A 15,108-nucleotide genomic window follows, 5' to 3' on the forward strand; every position below is an offset into this window, starting at 1 on the left:
CATGTTGTTTCTCATTTATTTCTCAATATATGTCTAATATACAGTATAATATATATATATATATATATATATATATATATATATATATATATATATATATACAGTATCTCTCAAAAGTGAGTACACCCCTCACATTTTTGTAAATATTTGATTATATCTTTTCATGTGACAACACTGAAGAAATGACACTTTGCTACAATGTAAAGTAGTGAGTGTACAGCTTGTATAACAGTGCAGATTTGATGTCCCCTCAAAATAACTCAACACAAAGCCATTAATGTCTAAACCGCTGGCAACAAAAGTGAGTACACCCTTAAGTGAAAATTTTACAGCACTAATTGGATTACATTGTGAATATAAAATGCCATGTAGTTGTGCATTTTGATGCATTTGATGGCCAAAATTCTTCCAAACACATAGCGACACATGGTAATATTACACACAGAGTGATCATTCATATACCAATTCAAATGTGTTCGTCAGGAGTTATCAATTAAAAGTGAAAAATGTAAAAGATTTTAAAAAAGAGAAAAATCACAGTGATCAATATATAATTAACTATTTACTGCTGTTGCCTATTAAACATGTAATCATGTAATCCATAAAGTAACTGTAATTCGATTACGGTTATTTTAAAATGTAATAACGTCTGAAAAATATGTCACTATTTCATGTCAAATGCTTACTTAAATGGGTGGAATTTGATTTGATGTTTAGTGATTTCCTATTTGTATTATTTTTGCTTTGCAGCAACTAATGTACTTCCTACAAAGAGGCCCCCAGTGTTGACTCCTCCTTCATATGAGGCAGACATCAATCTACAATATACTACACAAAAAACAGGTAAAGCAGGGGTTCTCAACGGGGGAGGTACCGCCACTCCAGGTGGCGTTCAAAGGATGCTAGGGGGTGCTGGGAGCAAATTAGTAGAGATGGGGGAGTTAGGTTACAAATGGGGGGCATTTATCAGTCATAATAATCAAATCTATCGTCAAGTTCCTGTTTGCATGAAAACGTTTATGTAGACTTGGTGTATATCAGTTGATTCTCAATTATACGGGTTAGTATGCTGTCTGGTATGATTTTGAAGTCTAGCGACGCATCTGAAGTATTTGGTTTAGCATTTTTAGTTGTCAAATACACAGATGGAGGCACAACCTCGGCTAATGCACCTGTATGGCTCTGTAGATAGATATGGCTCAATGGAAAAAGCAGCGCAAACGCAAAGCTCTTAAAGCTCAAGCTCTTAAACTCGCAGCTTTGCGAGAATCAGTGATAAGTTAGGCGTGAGAATCGTAAACCATCTGAATTTGGCACCGGATTTTACATCACCGCCTTTGAATTTACTATAGTAACACCAACTATACTTCACGCAGAAATAGACTGATAATAAATATTATCATATCACTACTTCACATCTTATTAAATGTGCCGTAAGCTACAATAGGGGAGTGAGGGAATATAAAAAATAGTTTTTGTTACAACGTATAAATATTTATATTTTGTATTCATTATTTTTACATGTGTTTAGATTAGATTTTGTTTATAATTACAAAAATGCCATAGTTTGTTTTATAGAAATCATGTTACATCCAACCATGGTATTGAAAAAAGATAAAAAATAGATGTAACATTTCAAAAGGGCAAATGCAAAATACACTATTTTTTAAAGATGAAATAGAAATGCGTAAATCCTAATAAATAGGCAAAATGATTTTTGTTTGAGTGTTAGAATATATAACTGGTTTACTTTTTATAGGTGTTATAGAAAACCTTACTTTTGTCAAATATGAGTAAATTTACACTATCGTTAAAAAGTTTTGAAACGCACTAAATTTTTAACTTTTTAATCTTTTAATCTTATTCTTTATTATAATTTTTTTTTTTCACATTTTATCATAATAGTAAAGTCATCAAACCTATGGAATAACATAAATGGAACTATGGGAATTATGTTGTGACTAAACAAAATCCAAAATAAATCAAAACTGTTATAAATTATTATTATTATTATAAAATTTCTGTTTTATAACTGAATAAATTAATATGGTGGCACAATTATATTTTTGTATACAAAACTAATTTCAAACATTTAACCTTCAGATCAAAAGATTAAGATCATGAGAAACATTTCAGTCAAGTGTTTCAAAACTTTTGACCAGTAGTGTACATCTGCATCCAACTCAAAATCAGTCCTGTAATGTAGAATGAGCGTTTCAGTGGGACAAAATATGCAATATTATTGGGGTTTTTCACTTATTTTTGTAATACACCGATCAGCCACAACAGTATTTCTACAACTGCTGATCTCCTGGGATTTTCACACACAACAGTCTCTAGAGTTTACTCAGAATGGTGCCAAAAACAAAAAACATCCAGTGAGCGGCAGTTCTGTGGATGGAAACACCTTGTTGATGAGAGAGGTCAACAGAGAATGGCCAGACTGGTCTGAACTGACAAAATCTACATTTACATTTATGCATTTGGCAGACGCTTTTATCCAAAGCGACTTACAGAGCCCTTATTACAGGGACAATCCCCCCAGAGCAACCTGGAGTTAAGTGCCTTGCTCAAGGACACAATGGTGGTGGCTGTGGGGATCGAACCAGCGACCTTCTGATTACCAGATTACCAGTTATGTGCTTAGACCACTACACCACCACCACGCAAAGTCTACAGTAACTCGGATAACCGCTCTGTACAGTTGTGGTGCGAAGAATGACATCTCTATTCTGAGATGCGGGTTGGCGCTGTTTTGACAGCACGAAGGGGACCTACACAATATTAGGCAGGTGGTTTTAATGTTGTGGCTGATTGTTGTATATTAACAATATCACTTTTATTATAAGTTGCTGTAATGGAATGAAGTAGGGGGACATTCATAAAAAATAAAGTTGAGAACCACTGAGATAAAGAGTCACAGTGCTGATAGAAGACAGTATTTTTCTTAAAGTCAACATCAAATCAAAATGTTTGTCTTATTGCAAACAATTCATCATGCTTGCTATTCCAAAGAAAATAAAAATTGTCTTCAAAATTTTAACCACTTTCCTTTAACAACCTTTAATATAAAGAGTCATTTTCATTGAGTGTTCAGCATTTCAAAGTAATGTGTAAAATGTTTTGCTAACGTTTCGTGTTGACTTCAAGAATATGCTTGGACTCTGTAGTAACTTGTAACAGAGTATGAATTACCTTTAATAAACCCTTTGTGTTCTACAGAGGACAGGACAACACCATCAAAGACGGGTTCTCCTGAAGAGGGCAGTACATCAATTCTGATTGGCTGTCTGGTGACTATTATTCTCCTGCTGGTGGTAATCATCTTCCTGATTCTCTGGTGTCAATATGTGTGCAAAGTCCTGGAGAAGGTGAGTGTACATGTTTGCGTCTTTCTTTTGGAGATGTAGCAGTGAGTGTCGTCCAGCAATATGTGAAATGTTGAAGTAGTATCACGAATTCATGCGTTCACATTCGGCATTAGATAAAAAAAAATAGAAATGCAACAAAGGTCAGCTTGATCAAGTGGCCTTTCACACCAAATGTGTTTTTGCATCCGTATGCGCTGTTGTTTTTATTAGTTTTTCTATGTTAACATGCACTAGATGGACGTCTCGCAGTTTTTTCCATTGTTTCGCGCAGGAGCTTTGGAAGACACATGCATTCTTTTCTATTTGTTGCACTGCATCTAGCTTTTCTAGAGCAAAGTCTGAACGGCAGACATTTTTGGATGTTCAAGTTCTTTTAACTTCACACAGCATCTTTAAAATGCTGCGCTCTTGCATGAGACACTGAAAAAACATTGAGGCATGGTGCAGTGGTCAAAGGCATCTGTCTAGCACATGTTTACATAGGGGGAAACAATGGATGCAGATAGACACAACGTTGCCATTGGTTTGAACGGCCCCTAAAGCAACATTTTTAGCAGGCATCCACAGCAATTGCATAAGCTACTTTCTCACATGAAACCCATTAAATTGCAGTAAAATTGCCATATTGCCTTTTCTGGTAAATGTAACACATCTGCCATTCACTCATGCAACAGTGTTTTACAACCATTCACACATCAGCACCAAATAGCCGTTAAACTCTGTGATGTCATGTGCCGGAAATGACCTTTAATCTTACGGCCTTGTTAACACATACAGTAGCATCAAAACAGAAACTTTCCGTTAATGCTACAACTTTGCAATGTTACAACAAATGTGACAAATTTAAACACCCAAAATCTCTATGTACATCTCTTACACTCCTTTCGCTCTCTTTCTCTAAGGCTCCAAGGCGTATTTTAGAGGAGGAGGTGATGGTCCGTCTTTCCTCCTGCAGTGACACTATAATCCTGCAGACTCCACCGGTGCCCCCCCGCATCTCCCTCGACCCCCCGTATGAGAGGATCTTCCTGCTGGACCCCCAGTATCAGGATCCCGCGGCACTCAGGAACAAACTGCCAGAGCTGTCTCAAAGCGCAGAGGACTCTGGTACACACATACATTACATGAGCTGGTATATAACAAACACACTCACATGCCAAGCCTAGTTTAAGGACCATTCTAAGATTTATTTGTCAATTAAGTTTATTTTCTCCCTACATTTTTATTATCTTAATACAACGATATCTACATTATAAAAAAAAAAGCTTTAAGGCCCCTGCACACTATACAAAAGTACAGGTGTGACGTCATTAAAAACAAAATCTGTCCTATTCGAAAGTGTTTCTGTGTTCTGGGTCGTAAAAGCTGTGACCTGGAGCTCCACCTACTTCGAGACCAACAGCTAAAGCCCAAAGTATAATCTGGGCAGACGCGAACGTTGGGCGCAAATATTGTCATCAGCAGAGTGAGCGAGCACTGAACGCACACAGCCCCATTTTTCTAAACCATATCTTTGAACACGCAGAATTTGCATATGCCTGGAGTTATTTGCATTAATTAGTGGGTCCACAAGGTGGCGACACTTACATTTGAGCCATTGCTGTCATGAAGAAGTGCTAGAAAAAGATGTAATCGCTGCTAGACATCAGGAGATGGAGGTAAAAACAACAACAGTGGATGTTCAAGTCAAGAGTGCTGGTGTGATGTGGTCGGGAGTTGTATAACTCGAGTCTGAAGGAATATTAAGACATCTTTATGGGTCTAAACTCCTGAAGAGGGAGTCCAGTGTTTCATAGCAGTCGTAGCACGCATGCCCCAACCTTCTGTGTATGCTATATGGAGAATCCACTTTTTTCGGCTTATATTCTTAGCGGGTAAAGTATTACATTTGTAGAAATTGTCAAAGAACATGTGGCTCTATTGTGTTGATAGTCAAGTAATTTTTACAATGCCTCACATGAGTATATAGATGACATGAAGCGATTGTCTTGGGTTAGTTATGTTGATATCCTTAATGGAATAGTTATCATTCCTTTAGTCATTATTCACTTACTCTGATGCCATCCCAGATGTGTATGACTTCAGCAGAACACAAGTGAAGAATTTTAGAAGAAGATAGAGCTCTGTCAGGTCTTTATAATGGAAGTACACGGGTGCCAGCGCTTCGACGGTCTAAAAGTCATAGTCGATAATTAAAACGTTTTTAACTTTAAATCAGCGCTTCCTTCCAGAGCTCTGATGCTGTTTGAAATGGCGACATCTCGTGTGACGTTCGTTCATCTGTTGTAAATGAGCATCGCTTCTGAATTCTAATATGAACTCGCCGACGCGCTAGCGTTACGCTTCGTGTCAGCTGCTGGCAGGAAGTGCTTTTTAAAAGTTAGTAACTTATTAATTATACTTGCAGTAGTGCAGTAGTTTTTGACAAAAACAAGGTTCCTGCATGATTTTTGCTGCCTACTGTTTTGAACGTCCCATACTGAATATCTTATTCCTTGATGACCTTTCTAAATTTGACCTATTTACTTTTTCTTCCTGTTAAGAGATATTCTCTTCCTCGCTTCTCTGTTTCACGCTTTGAATATGAACTTAGTTGACTCTTTACTTGTTTCCTCAATAGTTTGCATGCTGCCTGCCAAAACACGTTTTCCTCTTTTCCTTCTTCCGTCTTTCATTGTTTTGCCTGTGCTTGCAGTTGTCCTGTCTATACACTCCATCTGACCCTTTTATCAGACTGAAGGACTTTCCAAGGGTAATAGTTAATGCAAAATATTCCTGTGCCTTTTGATGACATCCTGCACAGTTTCTCACACTCAGACTTCTCTTGAGCGAATTCACTAAACAGTTGCACCAATTTAGTGTGCAGTGTTTTATTGTCTTATTCACAACCCAATTTTTTGAGGGTTTAAAGAAAGAAATATGAACCTTGTAATTTTGTAAAGCACTTACATTCATTCTTCTGTTGACACACATCTATTATTTGAGCTGAAAAGTTGTTTAAATCGTAATTTTTAGAGTTATTTTAGGGTTTAAGGGTTTGTTGACATAACATCGTCATGGCAACCAAGCACAGTTTCCGTGCCAGTGCATGTGGGCATGGGTGGTACTGCTAGAGCTTTCTGTGGGTGTATGCGTGCACACTGTAGGTGTATTGTATGTTAATGAAGTGGCACAAAGCACAATTTGCCATTTTCCCAAGAAGTAGGCCACTGCGCTGTCACCTAAAAAAGCATGTCTAATCTCGTCGCAAAGTCTACAATCAGTTCCTGCATTTGCAGTTTGAAGATTCCACCAGCAGTTGTTAATAAAGTTTCTGTACAAACTCTGAAAATACAGTGGAACATCGATTGATGTCCCTAACGATCACTATTAGTGGTAGGCATGATTTTTGCATTCATTGCATACAGCCCATTTACACAACCAACTTCTTATTAATGTTATCAATGCTCAAGAGGGAATGGATAATAGATTGATAATAATAGGACACAGACGATGCAATGACTAGGGAAGATTCTTAGTGAATTCCCCTTTGTGTGTTTTGGTTCAAGTAGAGTTACTGAAGTTGACCTGTTCCGCTATTTTCCGTCTTCTCCTTTTTTCTCTCTCTGTAGCCTGTAGCGGCGGTTATGCTGAGCCAGATGTGACTTTATGCACCCCACACCAGTGTTTTCAAAGCAGTGTGCCTCATTATGCTGAGACTGACATCATCAGCCTGCAGGGAGTCACTGGCAGCAACATGTATGCCGTTCCTGCCCTCACTGTCGATTCCCTCACGAGGAAGGACATCTCTGTGGCAGAGTTCCCTCGAAAGAGACTGCTGTTTCGAGAGAAACTGGGAGAAGGCCAGTTTGGGGAGGTGAGTCTAGCTCAGTGGTTCTCAAGTGGTTCAAATTTCACATTGGACATCAAGTGGCGACCCATCAGCCTATTATACACATCTCCCCATACATACATCAAAGTGTTGGCCATCAATCATTACAACAGATGGAACAAACACTTGGATAATAGTTGTATTAGGATTAGCCATGTTGTCAATCTGATGAATTTGCTAAAAAAAAAAGTTTGTTTGGGTGCCTGACATTTGACGTCAACAACATTGATATGGAAAGTGGTTGCTCCTTTTTAAGACATCTTCTGGGTTTAAAGATGCACTCAATAAAAAAGTTTTACTCCTAAAGAAATGAATTGTAATTTTGAAACATATGTATAAAATCATGACAACTCGCATAAGATGAAGACTCCAGTCATATCAGTAACCTTGTAAAAGCCGTTTTATTACTACATGGGGAGGGTCCCCTCATGGTGGCGGCCATGTTGGAATCACATGACCAGCTGAATACTACTTGCTTAATCTCAGTAACTGCCCTGTTATTGGATACTTTAGCTCATGGATTACGGTTATAATGGCTGATGTGAACAGTGAATTTCTACAATGGCATCAATACCTGAAAACTATTAATTTGTAAATGATGCTGCATCCACACCACTAGGTGTCAGTGTAAATCCATGACAACATAAACATAAAAGTTAGTGAGTGCACCTTTAAAACAAGTTAAGCTCAATCGACTGCAGTTTTGGTATAATGTTGATACAACAAAAAAATATTATTTTGAAAATAGAAAAAGCCAAAATTGTGTCTTCAGTAAGGTACTTTTTAAATTGTACTTAAGAAGGTACAATTTAAGTGAATGTCCATAAACATTAAAATACACACCGTTTCAAAAGTATAGCCACAAGATGTAAACATTATATGTGCTAAAATGATTTTAGTGTGATAAGTGTCAGGATCTGTAGAAGAGAGGGTGAGGACTCCTAGAACGTGGGCTTTTATTTAATACTCAAAAAATAAATAAAACAAACAAAAACTACCCCAAAGGGGGAATCTCAAAGGTCCAGGGCAGAACACTGCAGAACAGACTGGGCTGGACGCTCCGGGCTGGAACAGACACGGAAGAACCTAACAGGGTGATAAACCGCAACGAACTGGCACAAGACAAAAAACACAATGGGGTTAAATAGGAAAGAAAACGAGGAGGGTAATTAGGAAAGCAGGTGAAGCAAATTAACTAATAATGAGGTAAAAAGGGGGGGAGGGGTCAGGAAGAGAGACAGGAGAGCACATGCCAAAAACAACTTGACAAGAACCAGGGTCTTGTCAACCACCCGCCCTCCGCCCTGCCACAGGTACCACAATCCGATGTCTTTGAAAGTCATGTAGTGTGTAGGAGGCATAACCTTACCTGTGTAAAGTTATATCCAAAATTACAACTTCATTGACTACAACGCCGGTAAACCCTGTGATCTGTAACGCTGGTAAGTCCCTAATTTTATCACACTAAAATCATGTTAACATGTTTTTTTTTCTTATGCATCCATGTCTTTGTTTAGCTGTTTCTGTAAAGTGACCATGAGTTTTAAAAAAGCTCTATATAAATAAAACATATTATTATTATAATGTTTATGTCTTATGGCTATACTGTGTGTATTTTAATGTTTGTAGACAAGCCCCATTCACTTTTATTTCAAGCACCTTATTGTTAATTTTCTTTTAAAAAATCAAATGGACTAGTCTTTTTTTGTTTTTTTGCCACAAATGCTTTCGATAACTTGGATATTATATGGACCCAGAATATTCCTTTAAAAGTTGAAAAGCCTTTCGAAAAGCCATCCTAACTATGCGCTGTTTGGTTATATGGTTAATAGCATTTTATTTTGTGCATTTAGCATTGCTTTTTTCCTACTGTATGCAACCCTATCAGAACAGTCCTGTGACCCATTTTTGGGTCACGACTCACCATTTGACAACCACTGAGAAAATTCTGTGCTGCCTACTATAAACCACAGCAGGAGGCTTTTTTTGTTGATGCTGTTGCTGTGTTTTTGTTGGCTAATTTCTGGATACACTTGGTTTGTCTTTCATTCTGAGATACTTAGGCTCTGTCTGGACACTGTTTACAATTTGTTTTATACAAAAAGTAATAAAAAGCCTGATGTTTGATAAATGAAATTCATTACAGTGTTTCCCAGAATCCTCTGTGTTTAGTGACTGTTCATGGCCGTTTATTAAGAAAAACAATGGAAATCTAAATAAATAGAGCAGGATTTTGTGCAATAGTGTCACTAATATCTCTTTAGTTTAGTTGAACCTTACAGAAAATGACTGTGTCGGTACCATGGTATAGTAAGTGTATTAGATAGTATTACCAAGGTGCTTTGATATAGTACTGAATGAGTACTATATTCATATATACCATGGTATTTAAGGTATAGAGTACTCTAAGGCACTTCAAAAATACCATGGTACATGTTCCAAAAAATATGGTAATTCTATGGTACATGTGGTGTTTTTGTACACAGATGTACTATACATGTTGGTACTTACCTCTCGTCTCGTCTTTCCCGTGTTCAGGTACACCTGTGTGAGGCAGAAGGTTTGGCAGAGTTTCTGGGGGAAGGTGCCCCATTACCTGAGCAAGATGGTAGGCCGGTGCTGGTAGCGGTTAAACAGCTCAGAGCGGATGCCACCAGCAATGCCAGGTCTGCAAAAAAAACAACCGTTCCGAATGGAAAGGGAAACATGAACTAAAACACAACCTTGCTCTAAACTTTTGCCCTTACTGGTAGCTGCATTGTGTTACAGTTTTATTTTTTTTCATCATCTTAAATGAAACTATTATCTGAAACTTTTTATCTGTGCGAGTTATTACGTATTCTTATATAGAACGCCTACTTTTCACAATCCAATCAATTTACAATATATAAAATCAAGTTCCACCCAAAGAATATTTAGATATTTTAAATAATTTTAATTGGAAATACACATGCAGAAGAAAAATGGGTTGAAAATGCTATTTTTAATTTAGTAGTTAAATTGAACTTATTTTTAAAATGTTGAAGTATTTTTTAAATGTCTATTTATTTGTTACTTTGTGAAGATATTTATTTATTTTTATTCTAAATTAATAAATTGATAATTCAGTTCTTAATTTTTTTTTTTTAAGTGGCACTCCTGGTTTTCCATATATTTGTGTCTAAAACAAATGTTTCAGAAAACTGATAATTTAGATATTGAATATTTAATATTTCACTCGGAAATATACATTACAGATGTAAAATGGGTTGCAAATACCATTTCACTGTGACTAATGTATTATTTTATTATTATATTGAACTATATTTTTTAACAATAATTTGATTATTTCTTAAATGTCTATTTAATTGTTAATTTGTAAATACATTTGTATTCGCATTTAATAAATTGTTAATTGAGTATTTAATTTTTTAACTGGTTTTCCATAAAGTCGTGTATAAATCGAATGTTTCAGGAAACGCAATCATCATATGGCATGTTTTTAACAATATTTAGACATTGAATATTGAAAGTTTCACTTGGAAAAACACTATAGAAATGCTGTAGAAAACACTATAGAAATGCTGTAGAAAACACTATAGAAATGCTATAGAAAACACTATAGAAATGCTGTAGAAAACACTATAGAAATGCTATAGAAAACACTATAGAAATGCCATTTCACATTGAATTTAAATGTTTTATTCAAAATAATTTATTATTTTATATTTAACTATTTTAAAATATTAATTCGATTTTTTTAAATGTCTGTATATTTGTTAATATGTAAAGAAATATTTGCATTTAATACATTGATAATTACTTAATATTTAAAGTGGTATTCCTGGTTTTCAATAACGTCATTTAAAAAAACGTTTCAGAAAACACAGTCATCATATGGCATATTTTTAACTGATAATTAAGATATTTCACACATTACAGAAGAAAAATTGGTTGCAAATGCTGTTTCACGGTGATGTAAAAAAATAAATATTATTTATTGTTATATTTAGTGACATTTTTAAACTGAAGTATTTTTGTAATTTGTACAGAAATGTTTATATGTATTTAATAAATTGGTAATTCAGTTGAACACAAAGTAGATATATTTTTAAATGTCTATTTATTTGTTAATTTGTATAGAAATGTAGTTGTTGGCATGTTTTGAACTGTCAGACAATATAACAGTTTTTTTTCTTGTTCATTCTCATCCATCAATATTTAGTAATGAATGATGACACTGACCTTTAACCTTTTACCTGATCCCAGACTGACTTTCTGACACTTGCTTCTTATTAGGAACGACTTCCTGAAGGAGATTAAGATCATGTCTCGTCTGAATAACCCGAATATCATTAAGCTGCTGTGTGTGTGCGTGAGCTCAGACCCTCTCTGCATGGTGACGGAGTACATGGAGAACGGAGACCTCAACATGTTCCTGTCCCAGAGAGAGATAGAGAGCACACTCACATATGCCAACAACATTCCATCTGTCAGGTGTGCCCATTATTATGAATAACACTGACATTTACAGACTTTAATCTGCAGTCAGGGGTCAATATCGTTATTTTTCATGTCTGTCAAGTTTAAAATTCTTAACATTTGGAGATTTAACCCTCTGGGGTCTGAGGATGTTTTGGGCCCTGGAGAAGTTTTGACATGCCTTGACATTTGTGCTTTTTTCAGTTGCTTAAAAACACATTAATGGCTAAAGTCTGATAACACTGTATTCAGCACAAACTGGGCTACAATAATATGTGAGCAACATGTGTGTACATGTTTGTATTTTTGAGAAAATAATGTTTATGCATGTTTTTTTTAAGTCATTGAAATAAAGCAATATAACACATACTAAACATTTGTCCACAAGCCTTTTGAGAACTGGATCTTGTAACCTAGAGTTTTTACTACAAAATGACGTGAAAACCATCCTGATCACTCATTCATACAAAACAATATAGTAATTTAACTTTTGTAAGACACTTTTAGTGTTAGAAAGGTCATATGCGAGGAGGCGTGAACTATCATGAATATGGATGTAATTCACACCTGAGGAGAAAAAAGACCCCTCCCCTGGACCTATCAATGAGGAATGTGACAGAAAGAGGATCAGTGTCTTTCAGTGTCAGATCAGCTCTCCAGATATGGACGTTTTTGAAGCATTTAAATCAAGCTATGGTTCGAAGTCCTCAAAGGCTTAAAGTCATACTAATAAAGTGTAAATACATTTTTTAAATCTGTTGTTTTTGAAAACCTGTTCTGTTGGAGATGTCTAGCTGAATGTCCACGCTGCTCTTTTCCATACTATGAATGGTTTCTTGGGCTGTCAAGCTCCAAAAAGTACAAAAAAGCCATTGCAAAAATACCATTGCTGTAATTTGCACTACGTGGAAAAAAACATCTTGTCCAATTGTCAGTCAAGACTCATCTAGAAGCTTCTGTTGAAGTTGTCACCATGTTGATCCAAGTCCTGAGTTTTTAGTATACATCTTGGCTTAATCTAGAGGGATTTTGATGTTTTATCCCCATGTTACCTTTGGTCCCTGTCTCAGACTGTCCCTCTTGTTTCTGTCTCTCCGCAGCATTGCTGACCTGTTGCACATGTCGGTGCAGATTTCTTCTGGGATGAAGTATTTGGCCTCTCTGAACTTTGTGCATCGTGATCTGGCCACTCGGAATTGTCTTCTGGACCGACATCTCACCATAAAGATCTCTGATTTCGGCATGAGCAGAAACCTGTACAGTAGTGATTACTATCGTATACAAGGCCGCGCTGTACTGCCTATACGCTGGATGGCCTGGGAGAGTATCCTACTGGTAAGAGAATGAGAGGCTGTTTATATGTGCTTGCCCAAGAGTGTACATAAGCGACTTTGTTGTCTGGATGTCTAATTTAGATCCCGCCACAAAATGAAAAATTAAGAGGTATTTCTGACTTTGTATCTCACAATTATGAGTACTTTATATGAAGTTACAATTGCAAGATTAAAAGTCGCAATTGCAGGATTTAAACTCGTAATTTCGACTATATTTCATTTGAATTTGTATCATGCATTTGTGACTTCGTATTTGTGACTATTCGCAATTGTAACTTTTTTTTTGCATTTACATGAACTAAAGTCACAATTTTGAGTAGTATGCAATTACGAATTCAGCCTTAAGGCAGAAACAAGTACATGAACGCTGATGCGATCGCTTAGCCACCTCATTGCCAACACGTGGTCCAGTTGAACATGCTTCAAGTGCGTTCTTGCATTACCATGGCTGAAACAAATGTCAGCACTCAGGGGGGTGATAGAGTTACCTTCAAACATCTGTGCGATGTTACCTTTGAATTCGGACAAAATGGGGTATCTTAAAAAGCAGTATAATTTTACAGCCTTTATGTCAAGATCGGTGTCAAAGGCGGAGTTTCGCCGACCTTGCCAGGTTGTCTATCCAGCACACAACGGAACGGGTTCGGGAAAAATTAAACATTGCAGGTACAGTACAAATACTTTAAAACGCACAATGGAAAAAGTGCCCAAAAAAAATTTTTCCATGGGTCAAGATCATGGACGGTGTGCTGGTATACCATCCCGCTGTTGGTGGAGAGACCACTCGGGACACTATGGCAGTTACAATCGGTGAGTTATCTTGCTAGCTAGCCAATGTTTACAAATGATATAAACTCTATATTCTAGATAACTAAATAACATGATAGTTTGAGTGAAGTTGGCACCAGGGTGCTGTGCTAAGGGTGGATTTTATGGCAACGCTGTGGGGTTATTGGCCCAATGGTGGGAACGCAGGTCGATTCTGGTCTCACGGCTTGAGGCTATTGGCCCCGGCTGGCCAATGAATAGCACTGGCTCGCACTGGCCCAATAGTGGAAAAGTGGCTTATGATACCTTAAAAAGTAGACGGCTTCGTGTAGGAACAGAGCTAATGTCTTTATTTCAGTTATCACTTTTTTTAGCTAAGTGTTGACAATTCACTATATTAAGCTATTTGTCTCGACTGTACATTTAACTTCTACTGTAAAACTCAAGGGGGGAAAAAATGACATCAATAATTTTCAATGAGAGTCGACGAATTGAGGCAGCATGTGTGACAGAATCTGATTTAATCGATTTCAGTGTTAAAGGAATATTCTGGTTTCAAGACAAGTTAAGCTCAATTGACCGCATGTGTGGCATAATGTTAATTACCACAAAAAATAATCGTCTGTCCTTTTCTTTAAAAAAAAAAAAAAGCAAAAATCAAAGTTACAGTGAGGCACTTACAACGGAGCTAATTTTTTTCAGGGTTTAAAACAGAAATGTTCTTGTAATTTTATAAAAGCACTTAAATTAATTTTTCTGGTAAGACTTGTGTAATATTGTGTAATCCAATCCATTGTCATCTGAAGATTGGAATAAGAATTTAATAGAAAGAAATCCAAACTCAATTTTCCTTACAGCAGTGGAAGAAAAATAAATAATTGATATTGTAAATAAATATAAATACAAAACATATACTTATTACAATGAAGTTGATATGAAAATGGTGAAAAAAGTAATTGAGGGGATCTCAAAACCAATAACATACATTTGTAATTTATCATTTCAAACCAGTACTTTTCCAAATAAAATCAAAATAGCTAAAGTTGTGCCGCTGTATAAAACTGGGGATAGACACAACTTTACAAATTACAGGCCTGTTTCTCTACTTCCACAATTCTCCAAAATTTTAGAAACATTGTTCACTAATAGATTAGACAAATTTTTAGATAAATATATTTTACTTTCTGATCGTCAATATGGATTCAGATCAAACAGCTCGACAACATTGGCATTAATTGATTCAACAGAGGAAATTACAAAAGATCATAAACCGTATGCAGTTGGAGTTTTTATAGATTTTAAA

The 15,108-nt window shown here is 36.2% G+C and overlaps 1 protein-coding gene across 1 annotated transcript in view; it reads left to right on the forward strand.

The window, feature by feature from the left end:
* ddr2l (discoidin domain receptor family, member 2, like) overlaps nt 1-15,108 on the forward strand; it is a 59,831-nt gene that overhangs the window by 38,497 nt on the left and 6,226 nt on the right. The window contains exons 9-15 of the mRNA XM_052110724.1: nt 751-843; nt 3,223-3,371; nt 4,274-4,478; nt 6,983-7,227; nt 9,781-9,908; nt 11,521-11,718; nt 12,804-13,038. Of these exons, the coding sequence (XP_051966684.1) occupies nt 751-843; nt 3,223-3,371; nt 4,274-4,478; nt 6,983-7,227; nt 9,781-9,908; nt 11,521-11,718; nt 12,804-13,038 (1,253 nt within the window). The remainder of the gene's footprint in view (nt 1-750; nt 844-3,222; nt 3,372-4,273; nt 4,479-6,982; nt 7,228-9,780; nt 9,909-11,520; nt 11,719-12,803; nt 13,039-15,108) is intronic.

Source organism: Xyrauchen texanus, chromosome 3, assembly GCF_025860055.1.
Source record: "Xyrauchen texanus isolate HMW12.3.18 chromosome 3, RBS_HiC_50CHRs, whole genome shotgun sequence".
NCBI lineage: Eukaryota > Metazoa > Chordata > Actinopteri > Cypriniformes > Catostomidae > Xyrauchen > Xyrauchen texanus.